General features: G+C 39.8%; 1 protein-coding gene across 19 annotated transcripts in view; it reads right to left on the bottom strand.

Annotated features, from left to right (window-relative positions):
• Positions 1-18,479, bottom strand: part of EPB41L3 (erythrocyte membrane protein band 4.1 like 3) — a 95,398-nt gene that overhangs the window by 5,930 nt on the left and 70,989 nt on the right. For 3 of the 19 annotated variants that reach the window (XM_058032607.1, XM_058032668.1, XM_058032617.1), the window contains exons 12-19: positions 17,318-17,538; positions 13,267-13,833; positions 9,189-9,242; positions 7,258-7,293; positions 7,025-7,090; positions 6,358-6,549; positions 3,099-3,173; positions 469-591 (exon numbers count right to left, since the gene is read on the bottom strand). In XM_058032607.1, coding sequence (XP_057888590.1) covers positions 469-591; positions 3,099-3,173; positions 6,358-6,549; positions 7,025-7,090; positions 7,258-7,293; positions 9,189-9,242; positions 13,267-13,833; positions 17,318-17,538 — 1,334 coding nt within the window. Of the gene's footprint in view, positions 1-468; positions 592-1,741; positions 2,686-3,098; positions 3,174-6,357; positions 6,550-7,024; positions 7,091-7,257; positions 7,294-9,188; positions 9,243-13,266; positions 13,834-17,317; positions 17,539-18,479 lie in introns of those variants that run through there. The other 16 variants (XM_058032638.1, XM_058032678.1, XM_058032625.1 and 13 more) reach the window with 15 other exon arrangements.

Below are 18,479 nucleotides of genomic sequence, written 5' to 3'. Positions count from 1 at the left end.
TAGCGCCCAAGATTAATGAACTGTGAACATAAATTTAAAAAAAATGGGCATTATATTTTGCCAAATTATTTCTCTCACGTTGCATGGATTTTTGTTCTTGGGATATTATCAGTATAGCAGAAATGGAAAACAAGGCAAGAAGCAAAATTTTTAAAAGTGAAGAGAAATTTTCATGTTGGGTGCTCTTCTCATTGGTATTGTTGTGTGAGATTTTACAAAGGCAAAATACAGCACCCCACAAAATGACCAAAATAAAATGAAATAAAAGAAAAGTTGGTTGTAGCCTTTTTTTTTTTTTTTTTTTTTTTGATGAAGCTTCTGTTGTGGTCCATTGAATCAAAAGAAAACACACATGAATACATGCATTAGTTGTACAGTTCCATATTGTGCAAAAAACCACAAAATAAGAGAAAAGCAAAAGTAATTGGTGCATGGTTATGACATCAATGGAGGGAATCAAGCAGCCACCTGAGCCCAGGTATGGGAAGTAGAAGTAACCCCTCCTATGAACTCAGTTGGTTTTCTGGCAGACTCTATTAAAGTGAAGATATCTGAACCATCCAAGGTTTTTTCACTGGTGGACTGTTTAGTCTAAATAGACAAAGAAATGTAGAGTCATACACAGAAAAAAGGCAGACCCATATGCACAGACATATTAATTGCCAAAACCAGAGGCAGAGAAGGAGGAAAAGGAGAGAAGGTTGCAGGGGCACGGAGAGGTTGGAAACAGGAAAAGAATGGGAAAATAAATCAGAGCGAATTCATAATGGCTGTAGTAAGCAATAGTTAAAAAGCATTGTTGTTAGCATTGGCGTTTTGCTGGTTCAAGCAAACCTTTTTTTTTTTTTCCTTTTATTAACAAGCCACAGCAGCAATACTGAATTTCAGTACATAAACCAGAAAGGTTGAAAGCCTTATATAATGTCTGCTTCAGACCGTGAGACGGATTCAAAGTATGAGAGAAAAAAAATAAGCCGGGTTGGCTGCTGTCAACATAAAGCCAGGCAGCAAGAGAACCAAAAGCTAGGGTGGTGTGAAGGGATTGCCTAAAAGAAGTCATGCTTTTATCTTTAAATCGTGGCGTGAAGTCAAAGCCACTTGTTACCACTACTCTTGATGCAGACGACTCAGTAACATAGTGAGCAGTAGCAATGGTAAATGGCTGTTCTCTGGAATATCTCCACTCAGACAGGCTCTTATCTGTCCGGGAAAACGCCCCTGCTTTTACAGCTTCTCCACCAAGATGCTTTTCTGCTTTGCCAAGCTGTAAGCTTTCCAGGGTACCAAGTAACTTCAAATCCTGGTCCATCCTTAGTGTCTTTTTCAAACTCTCCTCTTCAGGACTTTGCAACTGAGATTCTGCTTCCTTTATGGGTGTCAGAGAGTCAGACAGCTTTCTTCTTGTGCTCTGCACATCAGATCCCCGCCTGGCTTTCTCATCAGTGACAGGCTTGAGGACTTCATACTTGGCCACTTTTGGAATGGTTTTCACAGACTCTTGAACTTCCCTTTCCAGTTTTTGCAAAGTTTCTCCTGAAGGCTGTACAGCTTTCTCGCCCTCTTTAGCTTTACTTGTCATGGTTACAATTTTCCCAGATACGGTATCATAGGACTTTCCTAGGGTGAACATTTTCTGCTTATTCTCCTCATGGGATTGTATTTCACTTTCCAAGTCCTCAAAGCTCTGCATTAGAACGGTACTGGATTTTAATATCTCAGGTGGAAAGGCAGTTTTACTGCTCACAGTCACTACTTTGTATGCCAGATTTTTTTCCGATTCACCATCAACTACCTCAGAGGGTATTTTCTCTATAATAACCCAATCCTCAGTGCCCTATATTTGAGATATAAAAGCTAAATTAGAATATCTACAGGTTTATCTGTACTTCAGGAGCACTAAATTATGAAGATTTTTAAGAAATCATGTTGTTTCTTCTGAAAGCATATAGTAACTTCTAGCATTGTACCTCTCAGAGCAGTTATCAAGCAAATAAACAGAATCACCTTAGGGAAAATATGATTTCTTTGCATATTCTCTCTCTTCAGAGGTCCATATAACATGGACCCAAAAATATTACTTTTGCCACACTATTTCTTTGTATTTGTTTGAAGCAAAATAGCATGTCAGCACGTAATTATAGTGGTGATTGGAATCAACTTGGGGTTAAAAATCACATATTGCAGTGGTTAACAAAGATACAGTCAAAAACAAATTACAAAAATAGGGCAAATAAGCCCATTCAAGTGTACCCTAGTTGTTACAAACATGCTGTTAATGACGTTTTAGAATAGTACTCTTCTGTACGTAGCCTGCACTGAATTTCCTTGTTTTCATTAGAACATCAAGCCCTTCAGGATTGTTTAAATGGAGAAGCACAACACAGCAAACTGTATAAACTAAGCATACTACTAAAACTTCTGAATGAAACTTAATTGCAGCATCTTTTTTCCTCCTCATGCAAATGTGCTATGTGATTTGCTTTGACTATGCAATCAGCATCCAGTTATTTGACTTTAAGACTGTAACTTCTGTAATTAACTAAGCAAACGATGAAGTTTAAAATCAAATGAGTTAAAAATAACCTCTAGGGATGATGGGATACTTTTCTGGGTAATGATTTGATGAGAAGTAACCAAAGTGCCAGCAGATTCTCCTTCCTGCAGCTTCTTCTCTATCACACTTGGCTAATAGAAAAACCAATAAAAATATAAAGTTCACCATCACTCAACATACTCTAAATTCAGTTGACAATATAAAGGAAATGCATTCTCGTGACAGAAGTGCCTCATTCCCCGTAACGTTCTCAGTGAGGTTTATGCTGGAAATGCATGCAAACTGCAAACAACATCCAAACTGCACCGTGCAAGGAGACTTCTAACTGGCAGAGAAATCAGTCTCCATTAGGAAGCCATAAGCTCTGGAGAAGACCCATTCCTCAGAATTTGGTCTCCAGATTATATCTCTGCCTGGAATTTATTAAATAATAACAATAAAATAATATGAAAAGGGAGGGCTTGGAAAGGAAAAAAGATAATAAAATAATAAATCATTGTCATCCTTTCTGACTGCATTTCAATGAAGTATTGTTTGTTTTTACCTGCATTTCAAGGAATGTAGTACCTCCCTTCTGCAAAATTATGAGTTTTTCTGATTTTTCTGTTTCTTCTTTGGTCTAATGTCAGGGGAATAAATGATTTTAGTAAATGGAGGGTATAGATACTATACTTCAAAGAAGCTCATATTTCTCTACAAATTATTAATCTCATGGAAAATTAGGAAACAGAACTAAAGAGAACCATTTTGCAGTACAGAGGTTTCCAACGAGAACTGAAAACAGTGTCTCTCTATGGAGAGGAGACACGAGTATACAAATGGTATGCACAAGTGTAGCACAAAACCCACTAAACTGAGTAAGACCCAGGTGTGGATGCACTGTGTTTGTTTCACTTCATATGATTGATTTAACTGGGGCTGCTGCCAGCTCACACAGCTTCCCCCAATAGCCCAGAACAGGCCCCTGCACCTTCACTCTGGGCAAGGCTCCCTCCTGAGTGTGCAGCCCTCTCTGCTGAAGCAGGCAGAAGGTGTGCCCAGCCATGATTTCAGCTCTCCCTTTTTCCCTGCTGCTATTAGAAGTCTTAGAAGCACTTCTCCTACAGAGGGAGCTAACTGCTGTTCTGTTATCCTGTAGTGTGACACCGAAACCTCCTCACTTTTATCCCATCAGTGCTTTCCCAGTGCTATGGGAATAATAAGAGTAGCTCTATCTTGGACAACTGGGAAAATGTTAAATGTAGGCAAGACTCAATTTCCCAAGGCTTTTGAGCCCACCTTCTGGGCCGGTCTCATTTGGCCATAAGCCCCTGCAGAGCAAAATGGGTTTCTTGCCAAACCTTTTCTAGTGACTTCAGTACAAACTATACTCAATAGATATGCCAATGTAAGTCCTATAACTGGCATGATAAAAGGGTACATATAGTCAAGAGGAAAGACAGAAATTTAAAGAGAAATATGAAACTAGAAAGGGATATATGGTTCAACTCCCTGACTGCAAGGAGATGCACAACTCCTTTATTCCTAAATTGTTGGTTTCATCCAATTCAGGTCAGATTAAACATTGTCAAGGACTTTGTCAATATGATGGCTTTCATGTTCAACAGCTATCTGGCTGTAGATGTGTCATGGAAGATATTTAAAACCATATTTTTCATTACTAAGGAAAACCAAATTATTTCCCTATCTGTTCAAGAAACCAAGCTGTGACCGGTGGCTTAAAGTCACACTGACCAAACACTCAGGTGCCATGTGCTTGAAGATCATATTTTGAAAAGACATATTTTCTCTTCTGTTCTTGTTTTATTATAAGAAGGAGCTACAGGTAACAGCACTGAACATATTTTAGAAGTGGATAAGGTGTAACTTCTTTGACTAGCAGAAAGCACTACACTATCTTGACTTCCTCTGCATTTCTTAGTAGACAACAAGATGGTGATTTTGACCTATGGATGGCTCCAGCATTTTCCTGAAAAAATCCCCTCTCATCAGGACATGTGAACTGAAACCATCTCATTTACTGGGACCAAAGGAATGGCCAGGTGCTATCTACTGCAAAAGTCATTTCAGAGTTAGGCTCTGATAACTCAAGTCTGCTCTTAATTTTCCTCAGAAATACCTTCATTTGGATGAGGTTCTGTGAAACAGATGTATTACTTAGATGCATGTGTAATTCTTGCCCTTTTCCTTTCCAAATGAATGGTTAAATTCAGATGTGTTTCATCAGGGTGAAGCCTACATAGCTGTGCAATATTCTAATACTGCTTGTTTGTTTTAATTTAAACTGTTTATTACATTCCTAAAATAATAAAGATATTAAACAAACAGGGTGGTGCTAAGTTTGCTTCCCCTGTAATCCTCTGATTCAGGCTCAGCTAGTCACCCTTTCCAACAGTTCCTTACATCTTAATTATGATAAATGCATCCTGTTCATTTTACTTACAATTTTAATTCTTAGAAGGATAAAACTTCATTTTTAACTACAATCAAACCAAACTGTTAGTAGGGTCTGTTATGATTCCTGAACATGGCAGTACCAGCAACACTAAAACTCCTCTGTGCTCCCCTCAAAAGGGAAGATTTGAGCACAGAGCTGCTTTTTTACGTATTTTAATCCAACTTGAATGCCACAGTAATGCACATCTGGTGCCAGCATCAGCCACTGGCTATAATGTGGGAGAGGAGGAGGTGAGACCCCTTTCCTTGGCAATATCCCTTTCCCTGTGAGGAGAAGCTGACACTTGCTACCTGCATGCCTCCAGGGATGCCCTTCCCCAGAGTTATGGGTCTGCAACACCAACTTCCGAGGTGAGAAAGCAGAACAGTCTTTCAATTTACACTTTCCAGACAATTTTTACCGAGTTCCCTACAACACTATATCAGTGCTGTGGGCACAGGGAAAAATCTCATGACCTTTTATTGGTTTCTAATGCTAAAACCAAGAGGAACCCATAAAGATAATTCCTGTGAGACAGAAATCAGATATCCATTAATAATAAAAAAATAACTCTCAGGCAGACCACACAAGCTTATTTCTTTTTGCTCCACTGGACTTAAGCCAAAACACTGCACTATGTATTTTATTGCAACACAAATGTTGCCTTGCTACCCCTACATGTCCTTATCCACCTACAGATCAAGTAAACACCAGCTTTTAAACTGGCAAGTTTCTCACAAGCACTTCAAGAGTGCACAGTGAGCAAGATTTTTTTCACACACACACACTGCAGGAAAATGGAGATACTTAGCAATCTGCATTGGGTCTTCAATGACAGTATCCAGCGGACTGCAGCAACCATCAGGTTCCTTATGGAACTGGCCAAGAAGGTATAATTATTGTCATTACTACTTCCCTGTTTTCAGAGGCTGAGAGTTCTGCCCTTTGTTCTGTATTTTCCTTTCAAGCTTGGCACCACAGCCCCCACCTGTCTCACTACACCACTTCTCCCAGCCAGTCACCATTGTTTAAATTTCCTCTCCATCACTTTCATGGTGTCTTTACGCATGGCTGGACTTCCTCAAGCTCACTGAACCTGCAACAAGGCCTGTATTTTGCACCCTCAGAGAGACCCAGTTCTGCCACATGGCTACCAGTGAATTTAATTCTCTATATACACATATACTTATATATGTATATATTTATGGTATTTACTCTTCCTTCCATCTTTGCTGCCTGTGTCCTGAGAAAAGGGAGTGCCTGCAGGCAGGGACTGGCCTCTAACTACGGCCTCTAATCTAGTGAGAGCTGCTATAATAAAAATGCATAGACAAATACATAATGAAGCCTTTCAGCTCACGCTGACCTCTTCAGGCACTAGTGGTTCAATCATAGGAGCATCCTCCTGCCTTGCTGCAAGCCGAACGGGAGATGTGGAAAGCCTCTTCTCCCACTCATTAGACACAGTCGTTTCTGTGGAGGTTTCCAAGAAGGTGCGTTTCAACTCGCTTATATTGGTCTGATGTTTCATCAGATCTTCCTGGGTTTTGTCTAGATCCTAGACAGTTTTAAAAGAATAGAGCAGTTTGTGATACATCCTAAGCCAACCACACTTTAGAGCCAAAACACACAACTTGGTTAGTATAGAGGGAAGTAACAGCTCAGGGAGCCGGGGAGCACAGCACCAACACAACACTCTGTGAAAATGTGGCATTTTGAAAGAGAACAGCATAGCATATCTCGTACAAGTGAGCCTAAATACACTCTTAAAGAGCCTATCCATATCACTATAATTTGCACCTGATAAAGAGGCTCCAAACAAACATACATATGCGCGTGGAGGCACACACATAGAGGCACACGCATATATCGATATTGATAGTACAAGTTAGAGGAGTCATCATAATCTGAGAGAAAAAATAATCTATTAGCAGGTGGGAGTACACAGTTCATGCATCATAGTGCAGATCCACAGTTTACCACTAAAACTAACACACATGTACGTACATGCACTGGTATATACCAATACCAACCTCTAACATAAGATTACTATGTTTGACATACACATTTTCACCCTGTATTCGCTTAATCAGACTATTCTGAAAGAAGTGAAAAAGAAAGGGAAAAGTAAGGGACACAGTATTGAAAGGATACAAAATGCTGTTTCTACACATTTCTTCACAGAGAACCGACAGTAACATGCTGAAAGAGGCGAACACCTCCAACATCGATACCTGAGCAACATCTAGACCTTTTGTTTCTGTACCTGTGCCTTTAGATCTCCGTCCTCCTCTTGATCCGACTGCCAGCATGAGAAAGATTGGAAAACAACACCTTACCCACTTGTATGAATGAAGGCTTTATGAACATTGGTGAGAGGTACACACTAGGTTAAAATCCCATTTTCTTCTCATTAAGGGTTTAAGGAGAAGGAGTAGACACACTGGCTTTGCACGGTTTTCCTAACTCAGAGCAAACGTCCACTTCACAAATTTGTGTTTTGTTATCAAAGAGGTGTTAAACATCTTCCTTTTATAAATATTGCTACACTCCACATTCATAAATCTCTATTTATGGAGCAGCAGTTGCACCTTCTCACCAAGGTCACGGCTAGTCTAGGACGGAACAGCAACAGCAAATGCTTTGGAATTCTGTAATCCCAGAATTTACACATAGGACATAATCTGGGCCACAAGCAAAGCTTTGCATAAACTCACCACGGGCAAACAACTTGCAACACTTTTTACAGAAAGAAGCACATTTTATCTGCTTAAAATGCCATTTCCCTAACCATAGTCCCTTTCTGTATTTCTGAAATTTTATTTAATATTTAGCCTGTATATATTCTTTCAGGACCTATCACCTGGAATGGCATACACATCCCGTCCACTTCAGTACACATTTTCAAAAGCAACACCATAAGGACTATACCAGCAGCCCTATTTCCAAGTGTGCAATTTTCAGGTGGCAGATATACCACACATTTTGAAAATCAGGCATCCATATCCAACTGATATGTGCTATATCTTCTCTAAATAAAAATGGCAACTAGGAATAATAACACACATTTCTTGGTAATAAACTGAACATTTAAAATGTCACAATTTTATGATTATGTTTTACTTTCTGTAGTGCTCAAGGCCTATGAGTGGAAGAAGTGCTTCAAAGCATTTTGTACTTCCTACTCATCTCAACAGACTTTATGTTGTTGCACTGTTTGAATTCTTTTAATGCCCATGTTGCTATTTTATTGTTAATTTTTCATATATTCCTAATTAGACAAATGACTCATGGGAAAATCTGTTGATTACTTTACAACTCCGTTCAAATTTATTTTATTTACAGCCAAGGCTGAATCGTCCTGACGTGTCATACAGAAAATTTTTCCTTGATGATAATTTTAACAGTCTCAAATATTAATGAGATCCTCCTGAAAACCTAGAGTAGTGTTTGTGGTAAGACTCTGTCTTCTAGCAGATGTCAGATGAAATTCAGCTCGTGTTTGCAGCTGCAACCATATTAATTATGAAAGCATTATATGCACTTCAGTGAAGTCACATAAGGTTGAATTTGCCTGCACAGTCTATGTACCATGTTGTGGATATGAGGCTTCTTAGTGTAAGGAAAATATAAACATTTTACATTTCTCCTCTAAAGAGAATACCTGGACTAGTAGTGGTCATATCTGAAGATTACATATGAAGGGCCTATGTGAAATTACATTAAAGAAATAACTTAGATATTTAAAATGCGAGAATATTCAGTAAATTTGAAAACTTTTCAAATTTAGATTTGAAATTGTCCTTTCCCCACTCTCCCACTCAGGCTTCAGAGTCTAAGAGCAAACAAGCAAACAAAAACCCCCAGGGCACGATCTGGCCAGCAGAACCCTCCGGGCGGGCAGCACTGTGGCACGGGTGACACCGCCACTGCCCCACCAACCGCACAACGCAGAGGCCTGGCAGCTTCCAAACCAAACCAAACCAAACTCAGGAATGAGAGGAGCCCACAGGGAACAGCAGAAACTCAACTGTCCTGGCAAAGCTGTCCCGCTTGCAGGCACGCACATGCACACGCGCGCAGGGAGGGACCCTGAGCTGCCATAGGAGCAGACATGCGGGCAGGCCCCCGGGGTCGGGAGGAGGCGATGCCAAACGCTCTCCCCTGCCACAGCTGGGCGCCGGCGACTGTACAAACCTCGGTGGCAGTGGTCTCACCATCAGCCGCAGTGTCCGTCTGCTCACTGTCAGTCTATTGGGTTAGACAAGTACCCGGGTCCCGAGAGGAAGGCAGGAATAAAGAATAAACCCAGCTCATCAGTACACGCGGCTCACGTGGGGAACTGTTAAACTCAACATCCCTGTGAACTGCATTAGCATTGCTTTTCAAACAACGCACATGTCAAAGAAGCAAAATAAAAATGCTATATTAGTAAACAGAACAGACTCAGAGGAAGACTCGAGGCGTACTGTACACAGTATATGGCTTTACTGGAACAAATTTATAAGCCAAACAAAGCATTACTGGAAAAGTGTTATTTGAATAGCAGATTTTTTTTTTTTCCTTAAGAAAACCAGATAGTTTAAGAAAAAAAGGGGAAAAAAGTGACTAATATTTTCTAATTGAACTTTTCCTCCCATAATGAATTTTACAGAAAATTATTGAACTAATTTTTTGTTCTAGCCAATATAAGTAGTGGTTAAATTTTTATCTGGAGGGGAAAAAGATAATTTAAAAAAACAACAACAAAACAAAAGCTACTTTAACAGTCATCTGACTTTCAGCCCCTCATTTGTACAGAGGTTATTCTTGTCTCCACATTTATACACCATGAGGCTGTCTGCATTACCAAGGAGTTCAAATAACTGTACCCCCAGCCCATCTACTGTCTATCTGTGGAGTAATGGTAAGGCTCAGATCCCACTCGGTTCCAATAAAGAGCAGCTGATAATTGTTAATGATAGTAAAAAGAAAGAAAACTGCCATTAAAAGAAGAAAAAATACTTCTCATTCCATTTAAGAGTATGGATGAAAGCAGGAGAAAAACAAAAGTAACTCCCCCCACCCCCCAAACACTTACTAGGTATGAGTGATAAAAATGAAACAAAGCACAGCATTGCACAGACTGATCTATCCCTGCTTTGCATGAAGAACATTTTAGTGGAGAACACAAGTGTCAAGATTAAGAGAGAAGGGAGTGGAGGTTACTACAGACTGAGAAGAGAGCTCAAAAAACTACTGTGATGTCAGGTAAGCATATCGAAAACTGGTAAGTAAAGTGCACCCTACTGCCCCAGACTGGCACATCCAAGTTGTTTTGATAGCAGTGAAAGCTCTGGTGTCCATTAGTGATTTTCTGTGGTCCTTAGATAGTAACCCCAGCAGCAATTTAAAGCCAAGACAACACATCTCATCCTCCAATCCCATCAGTATGAACAAGAACAAAAGAACAACCTACTGGTGGATGGAGTATCAGTCTCAGCTTTGAATTTCCTCCATTTTTTGGTCATTTTCTGACAACTCCATTGTTTCAAATGACACTGTTTTGATTTGTTTTCATAGCTTTGTTTTTTATTCTTTGAAGAGTTTGTATTGTTTGTGTGACAGACAGAAGAATAAACAAGCATTTTGCACTACTTGCTAAGTGCACGAATAGAAGTGACATGAAATTTTTCAAGTCATGACCACTCTTGAGACAGACCACATTTATTTTTAAATGGAAGTGTAATGTCAAAGTAGTCTTTTAGGCAGGTCCAACTGCTTTCACTAAAGTGCTAGAAAATTGTTTCTTTATTAATAAAGGTTCTCGTGTCTTTATAACATTACAGACAATTGTAAAGATATGGCAATAGGAAAAAAAGTATGCATTGTCACTCCTGTTTACAAAAATAAATGAAACAAAGAGGCATTAATGCATCTAGGCATTTAAAAAGAATTAAAAATTGTGTCAAGGCACTGTAACCAAAGTCTGGCATATAGGGTTCATTTTAAGAACGTGAAGTCAATAGAAAATTAGCTGCTAAGGTAAAAACACAGAAGTTAGTGAATTCCAAGGGGTGAGATTCTATCTTTGACTGCATGGACTAACTCCAGATGCATAGCTCAAGGGAGAACATGCTCAACAATGTAAGGTATTGGTTCAGGATACTGGCTGTAGTCCTCTGCATCCCTGTGTGCAATCTTTTGAGAACTGTGGGGGGCGGGAAACATTCCTATTTCTTTTACCACGAGTGGAATGAAATCCTAAATAAAGCATAAAGCTTGCTTTGTTGCAACATACATATCTGCTAATCAGCCAATCAACAGCCATGGAGTCAAAGTCAGCATTACTGAGTTACTTGAAAAAAAGATCTGGGGTAATCACAGAGCAGGGAATGGTGAGTTAAGGCTGAGTAAGGCAGGTCTCCTCTGAACTGAAGAGTAAGGAAGGGCAGGCTCAGCTCCAAGATGGGCTGAGGTACAGCTGAGGTGGGGTAGGCAGGCAGGCGAGGGCTGGAGCAGGACAGAGGCAGCTTCTCCTGACGTGCTGTGGCTGCACCTCTCCTACCTTGCGATCGTAATTGCTGTGATTTGTTTTGCCAATGTAATGCAGACATGCCCGAGTTTAAAACATATTCACTTTCATGCAATATTTTGAACAAGAAATACCCAGTGGATTAGGCACAAGTCTGTGTTGTCTGCCAGGAAGCACTGCCAGAGTAATCACCCTCATAAAGGAGCGATACTAAAAAGCCTATTTTAGATGTTTTTATGCTCAGTACTTCCTAACTTTGCTAACAAAAAGAAGCGCTCATTTCTGAAAGAGGAACAGACTAATGTATTACATAAACACTGCCTCATTATTGCCTCTAGAGCTGGAAATATATTAATGCTGTTACTGCTATTAGATTAATCCAAGTGCAGAGCTAATGCAAATTGAGACCTAAATGCTGTCTTAAAATAAGGACAAGAAATAAGACAGCAGCATTTTGGATGCCTTTTATCAGAAATAGTATATTGTTTTTTAGTTGTAAGGCATCACAGAGCCAAAAGCATTTAAAGACAATGTTTTTACAAGACAAATTGATGTGACTTTTGGCTTTCCATAAAAAGGAAATTAAATTCTGCACCAAGTCTTACAAAACCAACAGCAGCAGATGACAATGTTCAAGTTGGTTATTGAAGAAAGCTACTGCAATGGACTATAGAAAAGTGGCCAAGGTGGCTTTTTACATGGCCAGCTGGTCTGTGATCATCTGATCTGGGCTTTTTTCTTTATATACAAAGCAAAACTATACTTTTGTATTTGAAGTTGAAGAAGAAAACAGAAAATCAAGGAAAACCTGAACTCATTATTTTATTCTGTCAACAAAGAATAATCAGGCTCCAGCAAAAACTGAGATGTCAGTTTCTCTGTTACTTAAGCAGATTCCTTTCCTATTTCTGGATTTACCATCACATCCACAGTACTCAGAGCCACTTCAGACTCCTGCTGCAGCTGGTTCATCTGCCCGTGATGACCCTGGTGGCTTAAGGCATCAGTTTTGGCAGTGCTAAACAAACACTGCAAATGTCAAAGCAGCCCACATGGCATGCTCCTGCAACAGCTGCAGAACAGCTGTCCCAATCTGACCCCTCACTGATAAGTTGGATTTAACCATGGGAAAACAACTTAATCTGCAGCAGAGATAGGATCAAGGCTGAAAATTGAGATCTAGGTTTTGTTGGACCAGAAAGACTTTTCTGGGGTTCAGCTACAGCTGATAGCCTTTTGCAAAAAGCTGAGTCTATCTGGACTTTGAACATACTGAAGTTGGTGAGGGTGCTTATCATTGTTAGGCAGGTAGTCATATAAATAAATGTAGATACAGATTCATATATTTGGATGTTCAGTAATTATGCAGAAATATACTTAATACCCACTATTTAGATAACTATCCTAACCCTAAAACTATTCCAAACTGATAGAGGGAAGAAAAAGGTCTTGTCATATAGTGCAAGTCACTTTGAACCAACTGACACTGAGTTCAAGCCAAGCCTCTTCTACACAGTGTTGTGCCTAACCCTGGGCTCCGAGCTGTACTCCCAGCATGAGGAAAAAATAAAAAAGAAGAAAAAAATAAAAACCAAAACAAAAAAAACAACAACCCCCAAACAAAAAAAAAATCCCTTCTAACATATCAGCACAGACAGAAATGAGGCTCTGAAAGTAGGACCACTATTGCAGCAATCTAACACTGGTTAGGACTGAAGCACTGAACACGAAAAAGAGTGTGTTCGATGCCGAGGTACACACCTCTTCCTCTGAACTGTCACTCAGGTCATTGGCAAGTGAGGCACTCAAGGAGGCCGCCTTGGGCTCCAGGTAGCAGAGGCACATAGCCAGAGGAAAGGAGAGAGTGAGGGCGTATGGCACTGAGAAAGAGGCAGAGAGCAGAAAGAAAAAAATGAAGAGGAAGCAAGGCACGAGGGAGGGGGAGCGGATGGGGAGGTAGTGCTGCACACTGGCAGGCAGGAGGTTGGTTTCGGAGAGGTTAGGGAGCGACAGGTAGCCATCGTCATCCAGGAGGGAAGGAAATGACTCTGGAAGTTGCAAGGAGAAGGAGAACAGTGTTCCGCCTTTGCCGGCTTTTTGCTTGTAGCCAAAAGCCACGTCTTGCTCGGCGGAGCAAACTTGCCCCTTTCTGTCAGAGTCTGGCTCCGACTCGCTGTGCTTTGGAGCACTCTCTTTGGGGGCCTCACAGCCTAAGGACTTTGTCCGAGTGCTCTCCTTGCATCTCCTGCGAAGCTTTGCTGAAGATACATGGGGGCCAGGCTGAGAGGATGGCGAGGAGTGGTGGGAATCAGTGCCAAGCAAAGATGGCTGGTGACAGAGAAAGGGCAGCAAACAAGGCGCAAAAGCAAAAGGACAAAAAGAAAACTGTAATTAGTTAATTTTCTTCCGTGATGATAATATAAATTATATATTTAAAATTATAAACAGTATTTTAACACCACAGCTTTCCACTGAATTGAACGGTGCATGTTCCCATGCCACACACCACAGGTATGAGCGAATCAGGCTTCCAGCTTACAAAAGGCAACTTCTTGATGCAACATTTGTCTAGTTCTCTGCAGCACAGGATTTACATAAAAGCCTCCATGGCCACATGGGGAGTTTCAGGTGTTGCCAATTTCCACTTACTGCAAGACTGGTTTCTGATAATAAAGTTTTCAAACAAGAAGTATATGGAGAGCAACAAAGAAGGAAACATATTTCTAATACCAGCACTACTTGTGACAGCATTCTTGCAGTCAGGAGGAAACATGGTGGGGGCCAAACGCTTCCCATCTATGCCTTGGACAACCTCAGCAGTAATAAGTAAGGCTCCAAGGACTTTAAATTTCTCAATTGCAGTATTTTTAAAAAAATCTAGGCCATAAACCAAATTAAAACACATTGTTTGGTGGGGGGAGCAGAAATCCATTCATCAATGCACCTGATGAAAAAAAAACCTGCTCAACAGATATCCCAGCAGCCAGTTCCTCAGCATGGCTCCCATCACTGGGCCCTGCTGGGCATCCCCAGAGCCCTGCCCTCACCTCTGCTCACTGTGAGCCCAAGCAGGCAGTGCTGGGGGCTCAGCCCCTCCCAGCCATGCACCCTGCCAGCCCCTCCATGCTGCCATCCCTTCAGCCGTACATTGAAAGAAGGGAGCTGAGACTTGAGGCTCAGCTGATCCCATAATCTCTCACTGGGGATCTGAAGGGCGGCTGGCTAGAGAGAGGTCCTTGCCCCACACAGCCACATCTTCTCATAACCAAAATGTAACCCTTTACCCATAGCGAAGAGGCAAAAGTGCCCCTGATGCTGTTGCTACAAGTTTCGCCACAATGCCAAGAATACTGGCTGCCAACAAGCAGGATTTGCTTTGATATGCCACTTGTAGGGCATTCAACTGGCCTTTCAGGTCATTTGAGGTCAAAAAATTGGTAGGAGGAGGGACGTGATTCAGTGGAAATGGTGACTGTCATTTCACATGCTCCCTGCAAGCAGAAACCACTGCTCTTTAGAAGGACAAAAACCACTGTCATCACCAAAATGTACACCCAGTACAACACATCAGACACAACGCTGATGGATCTGAGATGTTTTGGCCAAAATCCCCCAAGTGCACGTAGCTGAAGAGGCCCACTGGATCCATGACCAAACCCTAAGTGCCTGAGCTGCTCCATCAGTACTACATCTCCCCAGGGAGCTATAACAGCCATTTCATTTTCACTCCAGGCTCCCAAAAGCAAAATTTCGTAAAACCGCAACAGTATCTGCCTCCTGTTCAAGTTGATGTTGAACTGGAAGCAAAAACTAGATCCAAGTTTTAGACACAGATTGCTACTAAGCCCGACTGTTACCAGGTATATTAATGGTAGGAATGGGACATAAGCCTAGTAATTACATGGAAGAACTCCTTTCCTTCCTCTATCATATCTCCCTTTCTCTCTTCTGTAACAATTTATCCATTCAAGGAATCTGTATTCCCAAACTAAGCAATCAGAACCAAGCCTAGCTTCAAACCACTTAAAATGCCTTTATGGGTTTAATGTAGTAAGATCAAGTCAAAACTTAATGCTCATGGACAGGTTTTTGTGTGAGCTAAATACACACACAAATACAACTTCTCTTTACTGTAAAGACAAAAATCCAAAGTAAATGTATTTTTTTTTTAATTCAGACTATTCACTTGCTGACATCTCTGCAATGTTAATATTTAGAATAACTTCTGGTACTTCAATACACATGGATAAAACAAAGACAAAATGTCTTAATGGAAAACACACCTAAAACACTTATATGCCCTTAAAAGGGATTTGATTTTGAGCTTTTACTTCTTGAGACATTCTCTTTATGATGACAGACTAATCTGTTAGCAGGTCCATGTGGAAGCAAGACTGAGATCTCTGTAGGATTACACAACTGTAACTCTATTTATGACGGTTTAAAAATAACTCATCTCTTGAGTGGGGGTAAAAATCAATCATTTGTACATATAAAAGTTCCATCAAATTAGTCTCCTAAAATATCTCTGAGTATTTCTATCCATATATAAGGAATAGCTAGATGATCTTCAAAATGCAACTGATCCCTCCATTGACTTAAATTAACAAACACTCAGAACAGAACTAGCTTCTTTTGAATGTTTTCTACATATTTGATTTTTATCACTCTTTCTCCACGTGAAAACTACAGGAGTTTCAAGAAGACCCCAGTTAAATTTAGTAGATATTATCTTTTAAATGCTACAATACAGCACAGACTTTCAAAAGAAAATCTTTCTCATTCGCAATTTTCAGTAACTCAATTTGTTTCTGGTTTTCAGTAGCTTAACTGCAACTCTTTTTGAGGACTTGGTCCTTTTTCTATGTAGCTCATTGTGGCCTTGTACGACAAAGCTAAAAGTTCAGGTTCTAACATTTGCATACTTGACAGTTCTGTGGATATAAATATATATATATCAAGGTTTTTCTTCCTAAAAGATGAGGGTAAACCTTACTTGTTTAGCAAGTGCATTCCACAGTACACTTTCTGAATGCTATTCTACTGTATTCCTCTTCACTGTCAATCTCTATTTACTATTTTTTCCATCCTTCTGTTTGGTTTACCCTGTTTTAATATCTCAGTAGATATTATGCACAAACATGTGTATGTTTGTGTGGTGGCGGTGGTGGGATTGAAGATGATGAGGGATGACTCAAATTTAAAAATTGTTAAGAGAACCATCAATAAAAAATGCTTTCCTCAACAGAAACTTCAAACAAGTGAAGCAAATGCTTTTGTAAGCCAGAAAAAAATTGCTTATAATACCAGATTAATATGCAGAAGTTAATAGAGAAAAAATGCCCACTGAAATTCATGCAAGGAAACAGTGTTATGAGAAGTATAAGAGGAATAGTTTCAAGCACAGAGCTTTACATACAAGAATACAGAACTATTTTGTTGCCTTGTCAAAATAAAATCCAGGATGGCCATACTAAAGTCAAGATATGACCAAAAACCAGAAGAACAAACATGCACCGCCAGGCTACTTCTGGGCATTTCCTAAAGAGCTGTTGAATGTTGTGTGAAAAACATCATTCTGACTATTAAACATATTTCAAAAAAGAAGTCCAAGGCAGGAACTAATCTTTACAACATCATATGAAAACTGAAAGGACTACAAAAACACTGATCCAAGACATGTATATACACACAGTATATTTCCTTTCACAGAATCAGTTTTATTTCCTCTTTCTCCCCTTTCCCTAAAAATTCTGTTTCTCCAAGCACTCTCAAGGCAGCCCTGTTTAATACAAAACCCTGAAATTTCTACCTTGGTGTCATGGCGTATTGCTGAAATCGGGGTGACTTCCTCTGCTCTCTTCTTTTTGCCCTCTTCATCATCTTTGTCCTCTTCTGTCTTTTTCTCTGGAGTCACAGTGGTTATCAAGTTGGTCTGAGAGATGCCCTTTGTTGTGGCGTACTGGCCAGTACCAACCTCTGCAGCAGACACAGAATCCTTCATGTACATTTCATGGTTTTCATTCACTGATGCTAAAAGCAAATATTTAAAGAGGGAAAATCTGAAATAGCTTTTGCTGAGAAGCTGCATAAAATTAAAAAAGCTGGTTTAGAAAAACATTTGAGATAACACTGAAAGCACAACTATGTCATGTTTCAGGAAACCAGAAGCATGTGCATACATTTAAATAAACTGTTTACTTGAAGCTCATAGCTTTTATATGCATATACATATATTGTGGATGTGTATACACACATTACTGCAGCTAATGTGTGCATTACACAGTTGTTAAACGTTAGCAAGCTGTTAAAATTAGTACTGTAGTAAAACACCACATAAAAAAAGCAATGCATTGCCACAGTTATCAGGCAGGAAACATAAGGAGAACCAGCTATGACATCAGCCATGGGGGTGGAAGAGATTTTTTTTTTCAATCTGTCAGAATATAAAAATGCAGATCAAATGCAGATTTAGTAACGTGCTGCATTACACAAAATGACAGTATTGATATAGCACAGGCATAATACCTGAGAAAAAGGAATTGTGATCCTTGTATTACTGAGTACTAAAGTCTGCCACTTAGGTGAGCTCATTATCCTAAAAAATTCTGTGAAGTGATGGTATTCAGTTCAGCAGACCCAACCAGAATATTTTAGGATACAAGTGCTCAATAATTAAACAGGTTAAAATATATAAAAGTCATTTTGAAAGAAATAATACCTTTACAGACAGAATATAATCAAAACTGTAACATATGCCCAGACCCTGCTCTTGACTATTGAGTAAATAATTTCTAAACCAATAGGATTATTCAAATTTGTAAACTCACTTGCATCTGTAAAAAATGACAGAGTCTGGATCTCAATGTAAGCACAATGCAGAATGCTACAGACACATCTGCATTATAGTAACAATGATAGTGATGAGATCATAAGCATTGATTTAAAAAACCTCTTTCCCCCATTAGCACTCA

Source organism: Melospiza georgiana, chromosome 1, assembly GCF_028018845.1.
Source record: "Melospiza georgiana isolate bMelGeo1 chromosome 1, bMelGeo1.pri, whole genome shotgun sequence".
NCBI classification, from domain to species: Eukaryota; Metazoa; Chordata; class Aves; order Passeriformes; family Passerellidae; genus Melospiza; species Melospiza georgiana.
Note: the sequence above shows the minus strand (reverse complement) of the source record. Positions and strands in the feature narration are given on the sequence as shown.